This window comes from Natator depressus, chromosome 5, assembly GCF_965152275.1.
Source record: "Natator depressus isolate rNatDep1 chromosome 5, rNatDep2.hap1, whole genome shotgun sequence".
Classification (NCBI taxonomy): Eukaryota; Metazoa; Chordata; order Testudines; family Cheloniidae; genus Natator; species Natator depressus.
In genome coordinates, this window is record NC_134238.1 from 97,345,335 (window position 1) to 97,366,169 (window position 20,835).

At 45.3% G+C, this 20,835-nt stretch overlaps 1 protein-coding gene across 1 annotated transcript; it reads right to left on the reverse strand.

Annotated features, from left to right (window-relative positions):
• Window positions 1-4,543: 4,543 nt before the first annotated feature.
• LOC141987961 (uncharacterized) lies at window positions 4,544-18,847 on the reverse strand. The gene is made up of 5 exons (XM_074953792.1): window positions 18,798-18,847; window positions 18,632-18,689; window positions 17,965-18,069; window positions 17,212-17,828; window positions 4,544-4,603 (listed from the first exon to the last, which is right to left on the reverse strand). Exons 2-5 carry the CDS (start codon window positions 18,672-18,674, stop codon window positions 4,544-4,546), a joined length of 825 nt encoding a protein of 274 aa, XP_074809893.1. The 5' UTR covers window positions 18,675-18,689; window positions 18,798-18,847.
• Window positions 18,848-20,835: the final 1,988 nt, after the last annotated feature.

Consider the following 20,835-nt stretch of genomic DNA (forward strand, 5'->3'; position numbering starts at 1 on the left):
ATGTAGTTCAAAACACTTCTACAGCCTTCCAGTGCATTTATTTGCCGTCATCTCTTTTCAACACCACAACGGACAATGACGCAAGTGGCAGCTGCCTTTCTCCAAATAAAATCTGATTGTTTTACTTCAGTTCTCGCTAAGGCTAATTTAAAAACAGAGGTACCCTCCCTCGCAGCATTTTACAGATGTAATAAAAAAAAATCAGACTAGTTTAATAGTTCTCCCAAACACTTCTGGGTCCTGGTCCTCTAGATTTTTTAAAAGTAGGCACCAGTTCCAGCTGTTCTGTATTAGTTCAAACCCTTTGTTAGGTGCCCTGACACAGGTAGTACTAGATTTACATATACCCCACATATTATAGACACAGTAAACTAAGAGAAGTGAGGTAATCTCTCCTATTGGACTAACTTCTATTAGTGAAAGAGGTGAGCTTTCAAGCTTACACAGAGCTCAGGCCAATACATTGGTCACCAATGTATGCAAACTGGAAAGGATCCAGAGGCAAGCAACAAAGATGATCAAAGGGATGGAATGCAAAGGCTGAAGGAACTGAGTATGTTTAGTCTGGAAACGAGATTAAGGGGGAGCAGGGACAGAATATGATAGCGGTCTTCAGATACTTGAAAGGCTGCCATAAAAAAGTTGTTCTCTTTTGCCACCGAGGGCAGGACAAGAGGCAATGGATTCAAACTACAGCATAGCAGATTTAGATACAGTTAGGAAGTTTTTCCTGACATTTTAAGAACAATAGGACAGAGTGTGTGGGGAGGTTGTGAAAGCGTCTTCACTGGAGGCCTTCAAAAGGAGGCTGGGTAGCCATCTGTCTTGGGGGGTTTAGACGCAACAAATCCTGCATCTTGGCAGGGGGTTAGACTAGATGACCTTTGCAGTCCCTTTTAAATCCATGCTTCTAAACAATATTACCTCATGTCTCTAATATCCTGGGACCAACACAGCAAATCGTAAGATTACAGAGATTGTCAGGCGGTATGATGCCCATTTTAGGTTATAACAGAGTGCAGGAAGCCAGGTCACACAGCTTCTAATCCTGGCTTTGCTACTAACTTGCTATTGCATTTTAGGTAATTTACTTAATTTCTGTGTCTTGGTTTCCTCACCTGTAAAAATAACACACCCACCTTTGTAATGTGTTTTTTGGATTTTCAGATGAAAAGCTCTATGTAAGTGCAAAAGGTGATTTAGTGTTGACAATCTGAAATAGTATCATTTACAATTATTGCATTATATAATGCTACCAGAAATAGCCAATACTTGCTTCTAATCATGAAACATAAGACCATGGGGTAATAAACGAAGCTAATAGGCTCCATGCTGCACCATTCATCTTTGTTTTGTAACCCTATATTGTAGCTTTGTATTGCCAGTGTGTGCCGAGGAACACGTATGTAGTAGGTTTGCCTAAATGTGTGTGTGCGCGCGGGGAAGAGGCTGCCGATAATACCAAGCTGTATCTCTATACCCCGTGTATCCTGAGTGGTGTGTATACCTGACACTTCCCAGCTCAGGTACCAGAGAGCGCAAATGACATAAAAATAGGAATGAAGTGAAGAGTGTTTTATCCCTTGGTTTATAACAGTAAATGGTATCAACCATCCATGAGAATGAAGCAATTTAAGAGCCGTTAGATGCACATTAGGTGCCTTTGCAGCAGAATTATAAGGTTAGGATAGAGGGGGGCAAACTATGGCCCACAGGACCCTTCCCTCTAGCCCCCCCGAGCTCCTGCCCAGGAAGCGGGGTCAGGACAGGCTAGCAGAGGCGCCAGCCCAACGCCCCGGCAGCTCGGAGGCTAACCCCGGCCCCACCCTTTCTGCTCCCCGCCCTCCCTCGCAGTCACAGTTTCCCCAGCACCTGGGCAGGATGGCTGCCGCTGCGGCCGGGCAGCACGGCTATAGCGCGGCCAGACCTGGTGCTCCAGGGCGGCGCGGTCAGGGGGAGCTCTGGGGAGGCGAGGAGCAGGGTGGGTTGCAGGGGGCTGGTCAAGGGGCCTGGGCTCTGCTGCCGGGAACAGGGGCAAAGGAAACTAGGGCCCCCCCTCCACCTCCAGCATGCTTGGCCCCTGTCCCGAGCAGCCAAGCCCAGAGAGGGAGCGAGCCCTGCCCTACTGCCGGGGGGAGCAGGCAAACGAGCAGGGGAAACGCACAAGGAAAGGACTGAGCCCCCACCCCTTTTCCCCACCCCACAAATAACAGAGCGGGGGGGCGGTCAGGGGGTGGGGAGCAGGTCAGGGGCAGCAGGGGTGTTTGGATAGGCTGCAGGAATCCTGGGGGACAGTCAGTGGTGGGGAGCGGGGGGGTAGGGTTGGGAGTTCCAGGGGGCCAGGCCATGCCTGTTGTGGGAGGCATAGCTTTCCCCCAGCCTTCCCTACCTGGCCCTCCATACAATTTCTGTACCCGATGTGGCCCTAGGACCAAAACGTTTGCCTGCCCCTGGGTTAGGAGCATGCAGTGTAGTTGTAGCCGTGTCAGTCCCAAGCTGTTAGAGCAACAAGGTGGGTGAGGCAAATCTGTCGCTCTGACCCTCAGAAGTTGGTCCAATAAAAGATATTACCTCACCCACCTTCTTTCTCTAAAGTTAAGCATGTTCAGCACTATGGCTGACAAGCCGTAAGCACTTTTTAATTAAACAAACACATATTGGGCTATTTCCACCAGGGTTTTAATATCGGTTTCTGCTGGCACAAACCCTAGCAGAGACCCTCAGGAAGAGGGTTTCAGCAACACAAGATACCATAGCAACCCCTTTGCTGGAGCCCTGTGGCTGGCACAATCCCAAAAGTTGCATGAGAAGGGTCACATGAACAATGTGCTGATTCAGAGAATCCCAGCTGCCACCTCCACAAAAAAGGCTAAAAAAGCAGTGCTCAGACTAGGTTAAGGAATTAAAACTGCCTTCCCCTGCCAGAACTCCTGAGAAGAGCAGACGGCGAAAATACAACCTGCCCAACCACACTAAATGCCTTCTTTTAGGTTCAGAAGATTTTAATGGTGCAAGGATTTAAATTTGAACAGTGAAGGTGAATCTGGCTCACTCATGTTTGAATGGAGAGTTACTTATTTGAGTGGGAACTATCAATATAGACAGAGCTTTTTTTCCTTGAGGAATAATAAATGCTGGTGTTTGCTAAGTCAAAGAACTGCAAAAGCTATTCTGATATCCATTCTGAATGGCTTTGTTGAAACCTCTGTGTTGTCATGTGTGTAACAATTTTCCTTTGAAAACAACATTTGAAGAAAGGAGGCACTTAGAGGTTTAAAAAAAAAAAACCCAACATCATTCACCCCTTAGGAGATTTATGGAACTTGCTGCATCCATTCTGGATGTAACTATTTGCATATGTGCACTGATTGGCTGATACTGTTCTATATTTCGGTTTTGTCTTCTGAGAAACTAAACAATAGACATTTTTCTCTCTTTCCTCTCTGCTCCTTTTCTCCAGTCTCTCTCACAAAAAGAGCACAATAATGGCTGACTTTGGCTCAAACTTTCAACCTCACAATGTTTGAGTGAGAGTTTGAAATTAGACAAAAGAAGCGCCTCTAGTTTATGGGGGAAACCTCGACACACACTTTTCTAGGTATTTTAAAACTTTGAAAGTAATTTGGTCAAAACTCAGGACTAAAACTTTGGTGAGGGTGTGACTGGATCTATACTGGCATGCTTAACAAGCAGCCATCACCCGTTCCCCCACTTTCCTTAGAATGGCAGCCATTTTCTCTCTTTCCACCCCAGTAAAGGTTTACAGAATAAAAAACAAGTACCTTTCTATTTTTAGTTTTCTAATTTACACAATCCTCATCTGGCCCAGTGCTGTGAGGTGCCATAAGTGGCAGCTGAAGGAGTGCAGTATATTGCAGCAGCAGTTTACATTATAAGGCCTCCCAGATGCAGCTGAGCAGTGCACAGTGTATCTCCAGAGGAGAGAGAGTATGCAAAAATGGCTTGAAGCCTCCTTTGCAGTCCCTCAATGATCAGTTGGCAAAGTGGCAAAGGATCTGGGTTCAGACCTTTATCCCTAAGGAACTATTATCTGCCCAAGCAATTATTCATTTAAATAGGGAGACTAACTTCCCAGAAGTAGACTGGAGAACAAATGCTACTAGCCTGAATGTGATAGGATTTCTTCAACCAATACTCACTGAACCAACAAGAGGTGATCCTATTTTACAAGTGGATTGAGTTTTAATTAAATGGAAGGGTAATCAAACAGCTCAGTAACTAAGCATTTAGATTTCTAAAGGGCTGGCTTTGAAAATTAAAGTAACTGGTTAGTGAAGTCAACTGGATTGATACACTCAAGGACTTATATGTGAAAAAGGGTTTGGAATTCCGTTAAATCAGAGGTGTGAAACTATCTGGAATTTGAAGCCCAAGCCAGGGAAATAAACTTGTAAAGAAGGGCTCCAGATCTAACAGGATGGGGGCAAAAAAACCCAAACCTAATCTCAAAAAAGACTATTCAGATTAACCTGAGTGACTATGAGGAATGGGAAAAAGATTGCTCAGCAAAGAAAGCTACATTCTAGAGCTCAAAAAGTGTACGGATAAAGTGAGGATTGCCAAAGTCAAACTGAGTTAGCCACTGCACAAGAAATTCAAACAAATAGTAAAAAGCCTTATAAATAAATAAATAATAAAAGCCTAGTAACAGGCTCATTAGCCTTATAAATAAAAGAACAAGAAAAGCAGAAGTGGAGCCTCTATGCAGCAAGGATGGGCTAGAGATTAAGGCTACCAAGGTAAGGCCCAAAAACTAAACGAACACTTTGCCTCAGTTTCCAATAAGGATGATAATGTACACTATAGAGGAAAGGCTAATGAGAATAAATATATAGAAATGGATATTACTACATTGGAGGTAGAAGCCAAATCAATGAGTTTAATGCCCTCAGATTGGGGGGAACAGATCATCTCTGCCCCAGAATACTGAAAGAACTGGTATGTGGAAATTGCAAGGATGTTTAATAAATCTGTCAAGGAGGGGATGACTGGAGAACAGCAAATGTAGTAACTACATTTAAGAAGGGACGGGGGGAAGTGAAGTGGGCAGTTCAAGACCATGAATACATTTAGGCTGCAAATTAGAAGAAGGTTTCTAACAATCAGAGGAGGGAGGGTCAATCAGCCCAACTAATTTGAAGATGGAGAGTAGTATAAGGGCCCTACCATCAATCAAACCCTGACCCCACCCCCTTAGCCCCGCCCATTGACCCCCTCAGCCCCGCCCCTTGACCTCTTAGCCCCACCCACCGGAAGTCCCGCCCCATGGGCTATTACTTCCGGGGTCAAGGCTGCCACATGACCGGAAGCAAGGTGTGTCATGTGACACCCACCCCACACCTTGACCCCTTTAACCCCACCCCTTGACCTCTGCCCCCCACACACACACACCGGAAGTCCTGCCCCATGGGGTATTACTTCCAGGGTCAAGGCTGCCACGTGACCGGAAGCAAGGTATGTCATGTGAACCCTCTAACAACTCCTCCCATTGCCCTCTACCAATCAGGATGGGTTTCGCCCCGTAGGACTTCCCCCCCAAGAGGAGCTTTGACCAATCAGGGCGAGTTCCGGAGCGGGGTGTCCTCTCCGGAAGTGGGTCTTGTGACCCCTCTAACAACTCCTCCCCCCCACACACACACACCCTCTACCAATCAGGATGGGTTTTGCCCCGTAGGACCTCCCAGAGAGGAGCTTTGACCAATCAGGGCGAGTTCCGGGGTGGGGGTGTCCTCTCTGGAAGTGGGTCTTGTGACCCCTCTAACAACTCCTCCTCCCACCCCGCTACCAATCAGGAGGGGTTTTGTTCCGATAGGACCAAGAGGAGATTTGACCAATTAGGATTAGTTCCGGGGGCGGGGTGACCCGTCCGGAAATGATTCGTGTGACCCCTCTAACAACTCCTCCCACCAACCTCTACCAATCAGGCCGGCCCGAGAGCAGATTTGACCAAAATAGGGCAGGTTCTGGGATGGGGTGAACCACCCAGAAGAGGGGCGTATGACCCCTCTGCCAATCAGAGCGCAGCACCATCACCCCATAAGGCCCAGCGTCGGGCAGAAGAGGCTGTCTTTTACCAAGAGCGCGTGTTTTAGAAATCGTGGAAACATGGACTCCTTCACCACCCCCGTGAGAACTTCGGACTTTGTTTTAGCCCCGAGGGCCTTCAACAAACCGCGGAGAAAGCGCTACATCAGCGACAGTTCCGAGGAGGAGGAGGGGGCAATTGAGGGGAGCCCTTTGGCCCAGCCATTGATGGATACCCCGGACCCTGAAACCCAGCCGCTTGTGGGGCCCCACGATGAGCGTGATGGCCTCTTGTTGGCCACCCCCCGGGAGGAGGAAGGTGATCGCAGCTCGGGGAAGTCACTAGTGGACAAGATGAACGCTCAGGTAAATGAATGCTTAAGAAGTGACGGTCGGGATGGGGTTGTAACGGGGCTAGGAACCAGGGATTGTGTAAATCAAAAACCAAGCAGTGGTGTGCTTACGCTGTTTCTTTTTTGAAAAAAAAATCTCTCAACAGCTCGATGATGCCTTTCTGGAGGCCTTTGAGAACTTACACATCGGTAGCCCTGTGGGAGTAAATGTATCATGCGTCAGCTGTTTTTGCTCATGTCTGAGACACAGATCTCAAGAGGAAAAGGACAAAATGGAAGAATGAACCAGCACAGACACCCTCATGTTAGGAGTCATGGCGTCCATTTTTACAGGCGGTTGTAAAAGGTTGTGTTAAACCAGGCGATTAATAAAACTTATTTAAACGTGTTAATATGAATGTTGTCCCCCACCCACACTTGTGTTAGTAAAAGATGGTACCAGTAACAGTCATGTCTCCACAGGCGGCTCTGTTAAAGAAAATATATTACACCCCCGGGGAAGTTGGGAGCTTTGGCGGGGTGAACCCTCTTTTTCAAGTGGCCAAAAAGCATAGTAAAACTTTAAATAGAAGACAAGTAACAGCTTGGCTTTCAGACCAGGATGCTTATACTTTACACAAACCGGCTCGAATACGTTTTAAAAGAAACAAGACCATTGTTTCAGATGTGGATGCGCAATGGCAGGCAGATTTGGTGGATATGCACCAGTTCTCCAAACAGAACAGCAATTTTAAGTACATCTTAACAGTGGTAGACATTCTATCCAAATATGCCTGGGCCTTAGGCCTAAGGGACAAGACGAGTGGTGAGGTATGCAAGGCCTTTAAAGCTATTTTTAGCGAAGGGCGTGTGCCTCAAAAATTACAAACCGATCGGGGGAAAGAATTTTTAAACAAACCCTTAAGCAGATTGTTAAAACGGCATGGCATTCACCATTTTGTTACTAATAATGAAGTCAAAGCAGGGGTTGTGGAGCGGTTTAACAGAACTTTAAAAACTAGGATGTGGAGATATTTTACAGCCCATAACACCTTTCGCTACATCGATGTGTTACCTGACTTTATAAAGAGTTACAACCAGAGCTTTCACAGAACTATACATACCAGACCCGCTGATGTTAACCCTTCAAATTCTCTGAAGGTATGGAAAATGGTTTATGGAGATGATTTTAAAATAAAACCGGTTGTTGCCCCTTTTCGAAAAGGCGACCACGTGAGACTATCTAAAACCAAAGGAGCTTTCGAAAAAGGTTATGAACAGACATTTACCGATGAGATATTCATAGTGGATGAAGGCTTAACCAGGGGTCACAGACCTGTATACCGATTAAAAGACTACGAGGGTGAGACAGTTACTGGATCTTTTTACCCTGAAGAATTACAAAAAGTAAACCCCAAACGAGACAGGATTTACAGGGTTGAAAAAGTTCTAGCGGAGAAAGGAAAAGGGAGAAAAAAGCAACTACTGGTAAAATGGTTGGGGTGGCCTGATAAGTTTAACAGCTGGGTGAAAGCTTCTCAACTCTGTGACATTTAGACGCAAACAACAAACAAACAAAAGTTATTCTTCCCCGCAAAGTCAGAGAAGATGAGCGACGGCGGGTTTTACATTACTTTGCCCAGCAACGCCAGCGCTGCAGTTTTTCCCCAAAACACCAGCTCGAACTTTACAATACGGCTAATTAAGCCCTTGGATCTCCGGGGTGCCTGGGAGGTGGGGTTAGTGGAAATACAATACCCGCACAGCTGGAACACTATCAACGAAGACACCCCTTTTGAAGTCACCTTTGGAGATATGGCATGGAGTTTCATCCTACGACAAGGTTATTACACGTCCATACCCGAATTACTGGATCATATGAACAGTATCATAGCTCGTCACCCCGGACCGCCTGAGATGGTCATGAACTATGACCCTGTGGGTAGAAAAATTAGACTTAAATCCGCCGCTTTTACTTATATGTTTTCTACCAGCGGGGAGCTAGCTAACATTCTGGGCTTGGGCCCCAAACACAGCGTCCAAAAATTCCCTTTCTCGGCAGACATTACAGGGGGTTTTAATTCCTTGTATCTGTACACGGATATCGTAGAACATCAGTTTGTGGGGGATTTTTCTGTTCCCCTGTTACGTTGTGTCCCCGTCCAAGGAAGGAACAACGAGTTTGTCACCATCACCTACGATAAACCTCATTACGTCCCTATCAGTAAACACCACATCGACACAATTACCATTGAAATAAAGACAGATCAGAACAAAAGCGTCTCATTTCACTTTGGCAAGGTGATCATCAAGCTACACCTGCGCCCCCGGAGAGAGCGAGTTTTCTAAAAAAGCAAAACAGTATTATGGCGATCCTAAAAAATTACGGCGACCCCAACGTCTACAGAAACTATTACAAAGCCCAGGCGGGATACGCCCTTCCTGGATATCATGGGGCCCCCGTGATGTATGGGGCAGGCGTGGGTGGAATATTCCGTAGCCTCTTTCGAAAAGCCGTACCGCTTTTGAGGAGGGGGCTAGAGATTATTAAACCCCATGTAAAAACCGCCGCTCAAAACATAGCTAAAGACATGGTAGGTCACGTCTCCCGTGCTGTTCTGGAGAAGGTGGGGAACACAGCTTCACAGGAAGGATCGGGGCTGATGTACATTAAAAGGAGGAAGAAGAGAAAGAGAAATGCGTCATACCCGCGACGCGCAGGTCCCCCGAAACCCTTTAAAAGAAGGGCTTTGACCCGCAGGGTCGGCCATAAGCGAAAGTCCAAGAGGAAGCCTGGGCGAAAGAGGAAACACTCGCTGGCTGATACGAGAGATATATTTTAATCAACATGGCTTTCGTTCACTGCGGGTCTGAAGAATGCACCAAATCCGAACTAGACTTGTTCCAAATAGCCCCTACGCAGACCAGCATTGAGAAAAGCATCTACATCGAGGTGCCACCTCTGTCGGCCGTTACGAAGTCTGCCCCCATTGACTTCTTTATAGCAGGGAATGGCGTAGATTATATGGATTTAAACAACACACTGCTGTACCTGTGTTGCAAGATTGTAAAAGGAGACGGAACTGAACTCAACACGGGTGCCGAGGTGGGCCTGGTGAATTACCCAGTGGCCTCTATTTTTAGTCAGCTGGATGTCACGGTCGGAGACCGTCTTGTAAGCCAAAGCAACAACTGTTACCCTTACAGGGCCTTTATAGAATCGGTGCTCAATTACAGCAACGACACCCTCGCCACACAATTTTCCGCTGGCCTCTTTTACAAAGACACTGCCGGACAACAGGAAGACACAGACTTGGATGGCGAGAATCTAGGGTTTGTGAGGCGTGCAAAGCTGACCGCTCAAAGCAGAACAGTAGAGCTTCTGGGTCATCTACACAGCGACCTGTTTTTTCAAGAAAAACTATTGTTGAACGGAGTGGATGTGAAAATTAAACTGACGCGCAGTAAAGATCCTTTCTGTTTAATGGGCAGCGGAACCGAAGGCTTTAAACTGCGCATTCTATCAGCATCCCTTTTTGTGAAGAAAGTACGTGTGGCCCCGAGCGTTCGTCTGGGGCACGCCGAGGCCCTGCTTACCGCTAATGCCAAATACCCCGTGGACCGTGTGGGAATGAAAGTGTTTAGCATCCCTGCGGGCAGCAGGGTCAGTAACCAGGAGAACCTGTTCTTGGGACAGTTGCCCAAAATGCTTGTCCTGGGGTTCGTGGATAACGATGCCTTTAGCGGAAGTTACGCTAAAAATCCCTTTCATTTTAAGCATTACGATATTAATTTTGTGGCCTTGTATGTGGATGGTGAGCAGATACCGACCAAGCCTCTGCAACCAGACTTCGAGGCAGGACGCTGCGTGAGAGAATACATGAATCTGGTACAGACGGCCGGTAAACACATGAAAGATCGTTCTCTGTTAATCGACTGTGAGGAGTTTGCACAGGGTTACACCATGTTTGCCTTTGACCTGTCCCCCGACCAGGAATGCGCCAATCACTATTCCCTGATTAAAACCGGGAACCTGAGAGCAGAAATTCGTTTTGGGAAGGCTTTAACCATTACCGTCAATATGATCGTGTATGGGGTTTTTGACAACGTAATAGAGATAAATCAGAGGAGAAATGTTCTGTTTGACTACATGTGAACATGGACACCGTGCAGCTCTCACGTGTCTTATCAACAGACCCTTACACGAAAAAGAATTTCTTAGACGTGTTTCCCTGCGATTGGCTCCCTGGCAGCAAGCTGTCTCAGAGACCCCTAGGTTTGGTGGTCAACACACATCCACACAGCCGACCGGGTGAACACTGGCTTGCCATGTATCTGGTGGAGCGTAACCTTGGAGAGTTTTTTGACTCATACGGGCATCCCCCGAACAGTGTGTTCTTTCCTAAAAGCATTATGAAATTTTTAAACAAAAATGCCACAGACATTGTGTTTCACAACAGACAATTACAAGACCCCAGCTCCGTTGCCTGCGGCTATCACTGCGTGTTTTTCTTACACCATCGTAGCAAGGGTTTATCTTTTGACCGGATTTTAAAATTGTATTCTAATGACTTAGTGCAAAACGACCGGATGGTGATGAATTTTGTAAAAAATAAATTTAAATACTTGGCCATGCCTAGCCTTGCTCAAAGCATGTTTCAACAAGCCCAGACATGCGTATCTTGCAACGATTTTCATAGTCATGTTACCCAATAAAGCACCCCAGGTGGGGAGTTTAAAGACAATCGATGTTTGGCGTGGTTTTTTTAAAAAAAAAACAAAACACAATGACCCAATTCAGAAATGTTTTATTTAAAGCAAAACATTACCAGTTTAAAAAAAAAAAAAAATAGAACGTGAAAAAGATCACAAACTGAGCCATTCTGCTCTTTTAGCCAATTTTCGTTTTTTAGATGGCAAAAAAGGGGTCACTGTTTCTTGGTCCACACCGGTGTCGGCGATTGAGGCCTTGAGGCGTTCCAAAAGATCTCTGTTGGTCGCGTTGCCCATGATGGAAGATGGCATGTTCAGTTCCGCCATGGCATTCATAAACACATCCCATCCTTTAGGTACATGTCTGCTAGGAACAGAGCGCGTCTGGGTGACGGCCCTGACTAAGTCGAGCATGTTAGAACCATTAACCACAGAGCCTTTGTACACAAAAGACCCTTTATCGGTCCATGAAGAAATGTTTTTATCTTGGCCCAGCTTATTTAGCAATACTGATGCATTTTTCTTATAACGCTTATTCACGTTATCCAACACCTCCTGAGCAACAGAGTCTGAGGTCTTTGGTGTTTCGGAGGGTTTGGCAGTCACACTCTGTTCCTGTTCTGGTAGAAACAGACTTAGTTTTCCTTTGTCCACATCGCTCTGCTTCACGTACGTTAGGTACCTTTGAAGCACGGTGCTGTAAAGTTTAGCCTTTTCATATTCACCTAAGTCAGTTCTTTGAAGAACAGATTTCATTTCAGCATCCAGTAAGCGAGTTGCAGTCGTTCTGATATTTTCCTCTGCCGGAGGGGGAGCACTTAATTGCTCCAACTGCCGGCTGGGCACCAGGTACATTTTTTCTGCATACTCCATTATCGATTAGTTAAAAGCCCCGTTATCAGAGGGATAGCAAAACTTAACAGGGGTCCTATAAACCCCCCAGACTGCTTCACCAGACGCTTCTTTCTTTTAAGTGAAACCCTTTTATTACACAAAGTTTTTATAAGCGTGTGTTTCTTTTTCAGCACACGCACTTGCTTCGGTGTTAAAGGTACGTTTCCTTTTAAGGTGTTGAGCGCTATTTCTGAGATGGCTGCTACTAGATCGTCAGAGGCCGAGCACAGTATAGCCCTCCTTTGCTGTGGGGACGATTTGCTAAGTAATTTTAAAAGGCCCAGGTTTCTTTTCACGCAGCTAGACATGTTTTCAGTCAGCAACCCCGACTGCTAAAAAGGGACCTGCCAATAATTCATCTCTTTTTATACAGGGCTGTTGTTCTTTTTAAAGTATAAACTGCCGGCCAGTCTGGAGGGAAAAGACCAGTTCTTAGCCTATAAGCTTCTGGTGTGGAAGCATTTAAATCCACCACCAGGTAGCCATAAGGCCTTTTGGTAGCATCCTCAAAAGCTTCTAGAAAGAACTGAGCTTTGCCGGGGTACATTTGCCGAGCGAGTGTAGCAATTTGTAATCTGTCCCTGGGGTTTTTGAACAGAACCATGTATTTTGTGTTTAGGTTAATAGTGCGACTCTTTTTTCCCTGGCAAAATACGTTCTGAACTATATACATAATGCTCAGGTTCCTGTGATGCACGTACTTGGTAAAGGCTTTCTCGATTTCATCGCTTTCACAAGCGGAGTTCATCAGATCGTCTATGATAATCATGTTCACTTTATTGGTAGGAAACAAACGGTCATCGTCAAAAGCATCAGGCAGACCCTCCACAAAATTGATAAAGGGGTATTTACAGAGCAGTTCTTTATACAAGGGTTGCCAACAACTGTAACACCACACAATATTCTCAGGCGTAACAGACAATGTTTGTTTGGCATTATCCAATACATTTTTTATAAAGTAACTTTTCCCGCAGTTGCTAGGCCCCGCGAGAATTGCAGAAAAGGGGTGTCTCCACCTCGTATCCATTTTTCAAAAACCGTAGGGCAGGGTTTTAAACCCTTCTCCTAGGACCCTCTTGTTGTAAACGACTTTCTGTGTTTTTTTAAGGGTTTTTGTCTCTATTTGCCACTGATTTTTGTTTCTTACAATAGAGGGTTGCTGCACCTCTATCTTTTTTGAGGGGTTCTCTCGCAGACCCGTGCAATAGTCCAGGACTAGATCTTTCAAACTGTCAAAGTTGATCTTTTCACAGTTTGCTACGTTCAGGGTAATACCTTTGACCTTCATACAAGCCTTTCCTCCCGACAGTTTGTACCCGTATGTTTTTGGGCCTGCCGACACAAACTCGGTGATGTGTTGATCTGGTGGGATCTCGCTCGTGAGGTCCCCTAAATAATCCCCCAGAGGGGGATTCCAGGCCCCCTCCCTTTTCACAAATATCACAGAGTCAGTGTCGTGGTACAGGCACCGCTCTTGCAATCCGTCTAGGAGGTTGTATAGTTCTAAGCAGGCATAAGCGGTGGTGAAACAGGCTATGAAAACATTGGTATTGCCAGAGACAGAATAATGGTCTTTTGCGTGCTTCCAAGATACGCACGCTGTTTCATCGTCGATAAACTCACAGGATGAAACCTCGTAGTTGGGGGAAAATAGGTACTGAAAGAGTTCGTCAGGGTCTCTCACGATGCTGGTATTGGGTAGGTTGGTTCTTTGGCCGAATTTACCCCACAGAGAATTTAAAAACAGTTTAGCAATTTGGCGTTTAGCGGGGTTTAGCCTGATCTCGTGTCGGCGTAAAAGCACGCCTTCTTTCTGGTAGAAATCGTTAACATACTTATTTTGTTTGTCTTCGTCTGCGCACCAGCTGGGATACCCTGAAGCCTCTTGTTTCTGGCGGAGGTGTAATTTTATGTACTCCGAAAAGAGTTTATCAGATTTTTCATTAAAATGCCAGATTTCATAGATTTTAGCCACCACGTACCCCTTCGCTATGGCTGCATTCAATTCCACAGTGCACCAAGTCCCCAGGATGGCCCTCTCCTCGTCAGTGTGGGTGCACGTCTCCCGCTGCACGGTTTCCGCGCAGGTTCGGCATAGCGGGAACATAAGCTTGCCGCCCACTCTGACAGGTAACAATGGGAAAAAGAGGCCTCGTGGGGGGTACACTTTAACTTTTGCAATTCCAAAATAATTTGCAAGGGGTCCAAATTTGTCATAAACTATATCGGGGTGCCCGATAGGGTAGTCTTTCGTTTTGTTTACAAAAGGGTACAAGCTGGTAAAATCATAATAGTGGATTTCTTCCCCGGGCTTAGGTTTATAATATAGACGGATGGCGTTCGTCCTCCCCCCAAAAAGAGCATCCCTAGGCATGAGAGGCTGGGGTAACTGGGCTCGGTTTAAAAAGCTCGCAAGCTCCCTGTCTGTTTCTTTCATCACCACCCACTCGTGCTCCCAAAGAGTCCTCACTACAAAACCAAGCCGTTTTAGATAGTCGGTCTTGAGCTGCGTCTTGTAATAAAGAAACCCAAAAGTTGTCCCCGTCATAGGATTTTGTGCTTTTTCACAATGACAGGCGACACAGCCGTGAAAAAAACACCCATTAAACTCAAAGGCTATGTGTACCCCGTCAATATTGGCATAACCGTCTAAAAAGTAGGGGCCTACCTGTAGTTCCCCACCCTGTAAAGCGTGCCGTATTTGTATATGTTCTTTTTGAGAGATATACAACAGCCACTGGATAGATGGGGTCGAATATCTCTTTTTCTGTCTGTGATAGTTGTCTGGAGGGAGAAGAGCTACCGTGTTAGGCTCCAAAAACATAAACCTGTACATAGCCATGCAGACGGATGCCAGCGTTATGTACCGGAATGGATCTATACACAGTTTTATCTCAGTGAATTTACCGGGTTCTCTCTCTACTAGATCGACCTTCTCCGTCATATTCATAATTTCTTTTCTGTATAGGATACAAGCCTGTCTCAAAATTTTTACATCCTGCTGGCAGTAATACGCAAGCTCTTTCTGCAGGTCAAAAGTCTCAGAGCTGTGGTCTTGATACCAGTCGAGAAACTCTGCTTTTTCCCTGGGCATCATGCTTTCTACACCATAGTGCTCCACACCGGGCATAGGCCCCACATAATTTTGATTTTCTAAAGTGTTAAAAAAATGTGGAAAATACCCTTTGCAACCTTCAAACCCCATCGCCTGTGGGAGCTTGCTAAGCTTCATGGGCAAGAAGTTTAAAGAGTCTATAAAACGAATGCCAAGGGCCTTAACTTCCACACACATTAGTTTACTGCCCTGAGTGATCAGTTCTATGCACATCTTTTCCTTCAGTAACTGTCTAACGCAGAAATACGCATCATAACCTTTGGAATTGTGTGCTAGGAACGTGTAGTCCCGGAACTCTTTGCCAATAAAGGTCTTAACAAACATAGAAAGACATTCGTCACCCTTAAATTCCCAGGATTTTTCCGGCTTTAGGGACATTGCAAAAATATAATTGGGAGTGTGCAACCCAGTCTCCTGCATGCATTCAAAATCATAAAAAATATACTTTTCTGATGATTCGGGCTTTCTAAGGCTGTCCATAAAACAGAGGTGAATGTCTACATCTCCAACGATCAAACCCTGACACTGCTTACAGCGCCTCCCTTTACACCTGTGCTGCTTGTCCACGTACGCCTGACACTTACCGCACAAAGTTTTAGACAGGCATTCAACTTGGTTTTTTGACGCACAGTTGACATGTCTGTCTAAACACTCTTTGGACCGACAATACAGTTTACAGCTAGGACACCTCAGCTGCACACCCATGTTGTCAGAGCATGTTGCGCTCAAGCAGAGACGGCAACGATACCTGCAAGAATGGTCGTGACTGTACACCGTGTGGCAAAACTCACAGTAATTTTTTGCTCCGAACAACTTTTTCACATCCAGAACCCCATAGTAATGTTCATTGTGCAACAGGATGAAATAAGTCTTAGGGTACACGGGGCCCCCCGTTTTAAAAAAACCCCAGCCACCTTTCACCGCATACAGCACCACCTGTATGTTAACTCCTAAATGCTGTTCAAACTTTGCTACATCAGTGAGCATAACCTTTTTTTGATCTGACCACCCCAGTTTCTCGTGCAACTTTCTCGCCTCTGCTAACAATTCTGCATCTGTAGGTTTATGACCGGCCATGACAGCCAAGAGCCCTCCCGCAAAACATAGATTGGTACCGGTGTAAGTCAGGTCTACTAAACATTGTCTCTTTTTATGAATAATCTGACTACTAAGGATAGAATTTAAAACTCTTCGAGCGCCCCCACCCCTATTTTTTACAACTGTCACAACAAGGCGCAACGTCCCATCGAAATGCAATTCTCTATTGCCCTGAAGCAGCTTTGAGGTCTGGTTCAAGAAATCCTCAGCGGACAGCTCATCCCTAGTTCTTCTGACTGAAAACAAAGGGTTAGTTAAACGACGGCTCTCTAAACGTAACTGTACGTAATCATCAGGGCCTACCCTACCATTAACATCATCAAGAACTAGCTGTATCCCTCTGTGTATGGCTTCAACAGCCTGTTGAGCTGAATTTATCTGCTCAAGATGGACAAAACGAAACTCCTCACAATACACCGACCCCCCAAATCTAGGTAATTCACGTTGCCAACTTCTCACTCTCTCCATATACACCTCTGCATTTTCAGGGTTACTTGGGGGTTCCTCTATGGAACCATCAGTGGCATCTTCTACATCCGATACTAATTGAGAGTCAGACTCTGAGACGCCTCCGTGAGGGGCATTGGGAGTCGATGGGCCTCCGTCTAGAGAGCACTCTGGGGAATTTTCTAAACCAGAGTCTGATTTCGCCTCCCCATTTTCAGACATGCCAGTTTGAGAGCCTCTGGTAGGGGGCATCTCTTTTTGTTTTTTTTCCCTCATTACCTCTTTAGCCCTTTTTAAAATTTTTACAGCGACCCTGGCCTGGAATTTTTTGGCAGCCATCTGTTTATCCCTCAAGCGCCGTCCGCCCTTTTGTTTACACACGAGCTGATGTGCACCCTTGAGGGTACCCCTTTCCACACCTAGTCATGCCTGATCAGAGCCACCCTTTCCAACCCCCCTTTCTTTTAGGCCCCCTGAGGATTCAGCGTCCATCAGTTTTCTGAAGAAAGCGTCGTATTTTTTCCAAATCTTTTTAGAATGCCGTAGTTTTAGACTCCCCGAAGATACAGCGTCCATCAGTTTTCTGAATGAAGCATCAAACTCTTCCCAAATACTAGAATATGGGGGATCTTTGTCAGTCCTTAGTTTTTTATTCACAACCCCTAGAGTGCCTGCTCTGGGTTTGTGAATGTGTGTGTTTCTGCACACATTCAGAGCCCCTAGAGTGCCTACTCCGGGTTTGTGAATGTGGACGTTTTCGCTCACAGTTTTCTCAGGGCTTGGTGCGGCGGTGGCCACTGAGGAACTGGAGTTGTGTTTGCATGGTTGCAATACCTTGGCATCGCAGGTGTTTTCAATCCTTGGTTTTTTATTCACAATCCCTAGAGCGCCTGTTCCGGGTTTGTGAATGTGGGCGTTTTCGCTCACAGTTTTCTCAGGGCTTGGCGTGGCGGTGGCCGCTGAGGAACTGGAGTTGTCTTTGCATGGATGTTTTTTACCAGAGTGTTTTGTTTTGTCCTTGGGTTTGACGTAAATGAGGTTTGGACTGGGCTGATGCTTCATCTGCACTCTTGTGCTGTTTTGCGTTGATAAAGGTCTCAAAGCAGATTCCTGGTTCTTTGGTGGTTCTCGGGGAGGGGTCCTTGTAGCTCCCACTACAGCCTTGTCAGAAGGGCTGCATATGCCTGCTTGGGGCAGGAGGGGGGAAAAAAAGCATTTTACAAAAATGTAACTTTGCCAGCTTTCTCACCCACACCTATGTATGTACTTAAAATACAAAACCTCATAAATTAACCAGACTAATAAGCAAAATATATTTACCCGGCTTCATCCATCCATCTGTCACTGATACTTGTGAATTTTTCTTTTCAATTGTCTCTTTCCTTTTTCTTTTGAGCATTTTTACCCGCTCAAGTTTTGACCGTGCTGTAAAGCAAACAATATTCTAATAAAACACATGAAACTGTCTAGTAAACTTTAAAATAAAATAAAATAATATCCATTAGAGTGTTTTTTCTATTTAAAAAAGTCATAGCTTTAAAACAAAATAATCCATTTCAGGCTGTACAACAATCACAGGTTTTGAGTTTATTTCTACCACTTTGAAAACAACCCCCACAAATATTTTTTTTTTTAAATACATCTCATTTTGCAAAGTAAAAACCCTGCTAATTGGAAACACACCATCACCATCAGTTTGTAGACATATACTTTTTAAAAACCGCCTATGTTTTACACACACACACACACACACACACACAGAGTTTAAAACACTGTTTGCAACAAAATACTTTTCAATAAACCCACATGCTTTTAAAAAGATCCCTGGTTGTTCTGGCCCCCGCCCTGCCCCAGCCATGTGTGCTTGGGGTCTTTGGGGTAAGAAAAACAAGCCAAAATGTTAGTTAGTATTAGCTCCCAAATCCCTATTCAACCTATGTAATACCTGAAGTTATTAAGCACAACTACAGTTAAAAATGGTTTTTACCTTGGCCTGGTGATGAACTGCAACTTAAAGTTACTGGCTCCATGCTAAACAGATCACACTGCAATACAGATATGCACCATTATTTACTAAGATAGCATGGCCAAAAAATGGCATTATATAATATATATATATTTTCAGAGTTAAAAAAAAAAACCAGGGAACATACCTCCACTTGCAGCCCAGCAGCAATTCAAGAGAGTTTCTGTTGAAAGAGACAGTCTCCAAGCTACCTGAGGTTTTGTTTTTTTTTTTTTTACACCATCCTAACTCTTTTGTTTCAAAATAGTTAGCAGGTTGATTGGATCACCCCTCCCTAGCATTCCCTTTTGTGATCGGGGGTGGGGAATAAGTTTTTCTGCACAATTGGGCTGCTTTTCTTTTTTAAGTTCAAATACTTTTTGTTCCCCCCACCCTGTAGGGCCTTCTTACAGTAAACATTTCAAGTGAGGGGCCCTTTGCAGATATCAATGAATGTCTTGGGGCTTGTTTTTGTTTTTAAAAACATGTTCTTTCATGCTTAAAGTTTGGTGGGACGGGGGGTGATTTCTAGAAAAAGTGCCCCGTGGCCTTCAACCAACTCCTGGGCCATATTTAGACTGGCCTATAGCGTTCCACCAACTCCAGGGGTTATATTTAAACTGCCCAATAGCATCTGCAAACTCCTGAGGTTTTATTTCATTTCATATTAATCAGAACTCACCATCCTCACCCACCCACCTCCCTTACTATGGGTGCACCCCCATCAAAATTAACCCTATGGCAACAAGGGTGAGTAATCACAGTCACCCTGGCTATTCAGTGAGGGGGGGGGTGGTTAAACCCGTTCAGTTCAACAGAATAAGTCAACTCTATTGTACTCAACCACATGTCTGAACCATCCCCGTTTGTTTTATTGTAAACACATTTTTAGGGTATTTTTCCCCCTCCCACAACATACATTTCAGCTTTTTTTTTTTTTTGCTGTAAATGGGTCTCTCTTACACAAAAGACACAAGAGCTAGGTTCTCACAAACAATTTTTTTTATTTAAAAGACATACAGCTCCTTCAAAACAAACCAAGATGCTCCATTAAAAGAAAGAAAAAAAGACTTTAAGCTCCCTTAAGGGCCAGAGACCTTTTAACAGAAATACAAATAGTCACAAAGCCCTTTTCAATAGATTTTTTTTTTAAATTTACAGCTACCAAGTTTTATATCGCATGTTTGGCACCTCACCATTTTCTAACTTAATCCTTTTAGATTTCTTACAAATAGCCTTTTTCTTAAGCAGGGTTCTGTAACTTTTTGTGCGGACCAGACGGTCAATATAACGCTCTAAGCAGGCATCTTCCGGTTTGGTCATTTTCTTTAAAGCATGGTCAGGGTCTCCACTGAATTGCACAGCATTTATCAAGGTCACCCCTTGTGCTAAATGTTCTTGGGTTAGGCATAGACATTGCATAGCATAACCTATGGCAATCACAGTGTTTAATAAGGTTTCCAAACACAGCTCAGCACACAGGCCCCGGAGCTTGCAGTTTATATCCACTGAAGTCCAAGTCACACAGTCATGGTGCCGCTGGCCTGGTGCATCTATGACACAGCCCTCACAATCTTCAAAAAGCTTTTCCCTAAGACAGTGATTAAGAACAGAATAAACAGCAACGCGTACAATAGTCCGCATGACTTTGTTACGCTCACGACGTGGCACTGGCTCAGTCAGTTCCATGCCAAGCCTCCTCCTAAACTCCTCATAGCCGTCATCCTCGGAGTCCTCTTCAACATTTTGTATTGGCGTTGAGCAAAAACAAGGTGGGCCCGGTTCATCTTCGCTGCTTGGTGCAACGCTGTCCAGAGTCTCCGGATCCTCTAGAAAGGCATCATTGAGCTGTTGAGAGATTTTTTTTCAAAAAAGAAACAGCGTAAGCACCCCACTGCTCGGTTTTTGATTTACACAATCCCTGGTTCCTAGCCCCGTTACAACCCCATCCCGACCGTCACTTCTTAAGCATTCATTTACCTGAGCGTTCATCTTGTCCACTAGTGACTTCCCCGAGCTGCGATCACCTTCCTCCTCCCGGGGGGTGGCCAACAAGAGGCCATCACGCTCATCGTGGGGCCCCACAAGCGGCTGGGTTTCAGGGTCCGGGGTATCCATCAATGGCTGGGCCAAAGGGCTCCCCTCAATTGCCCCCTCCTCCTCCTCGGAACTGTCGCTGATGTAGC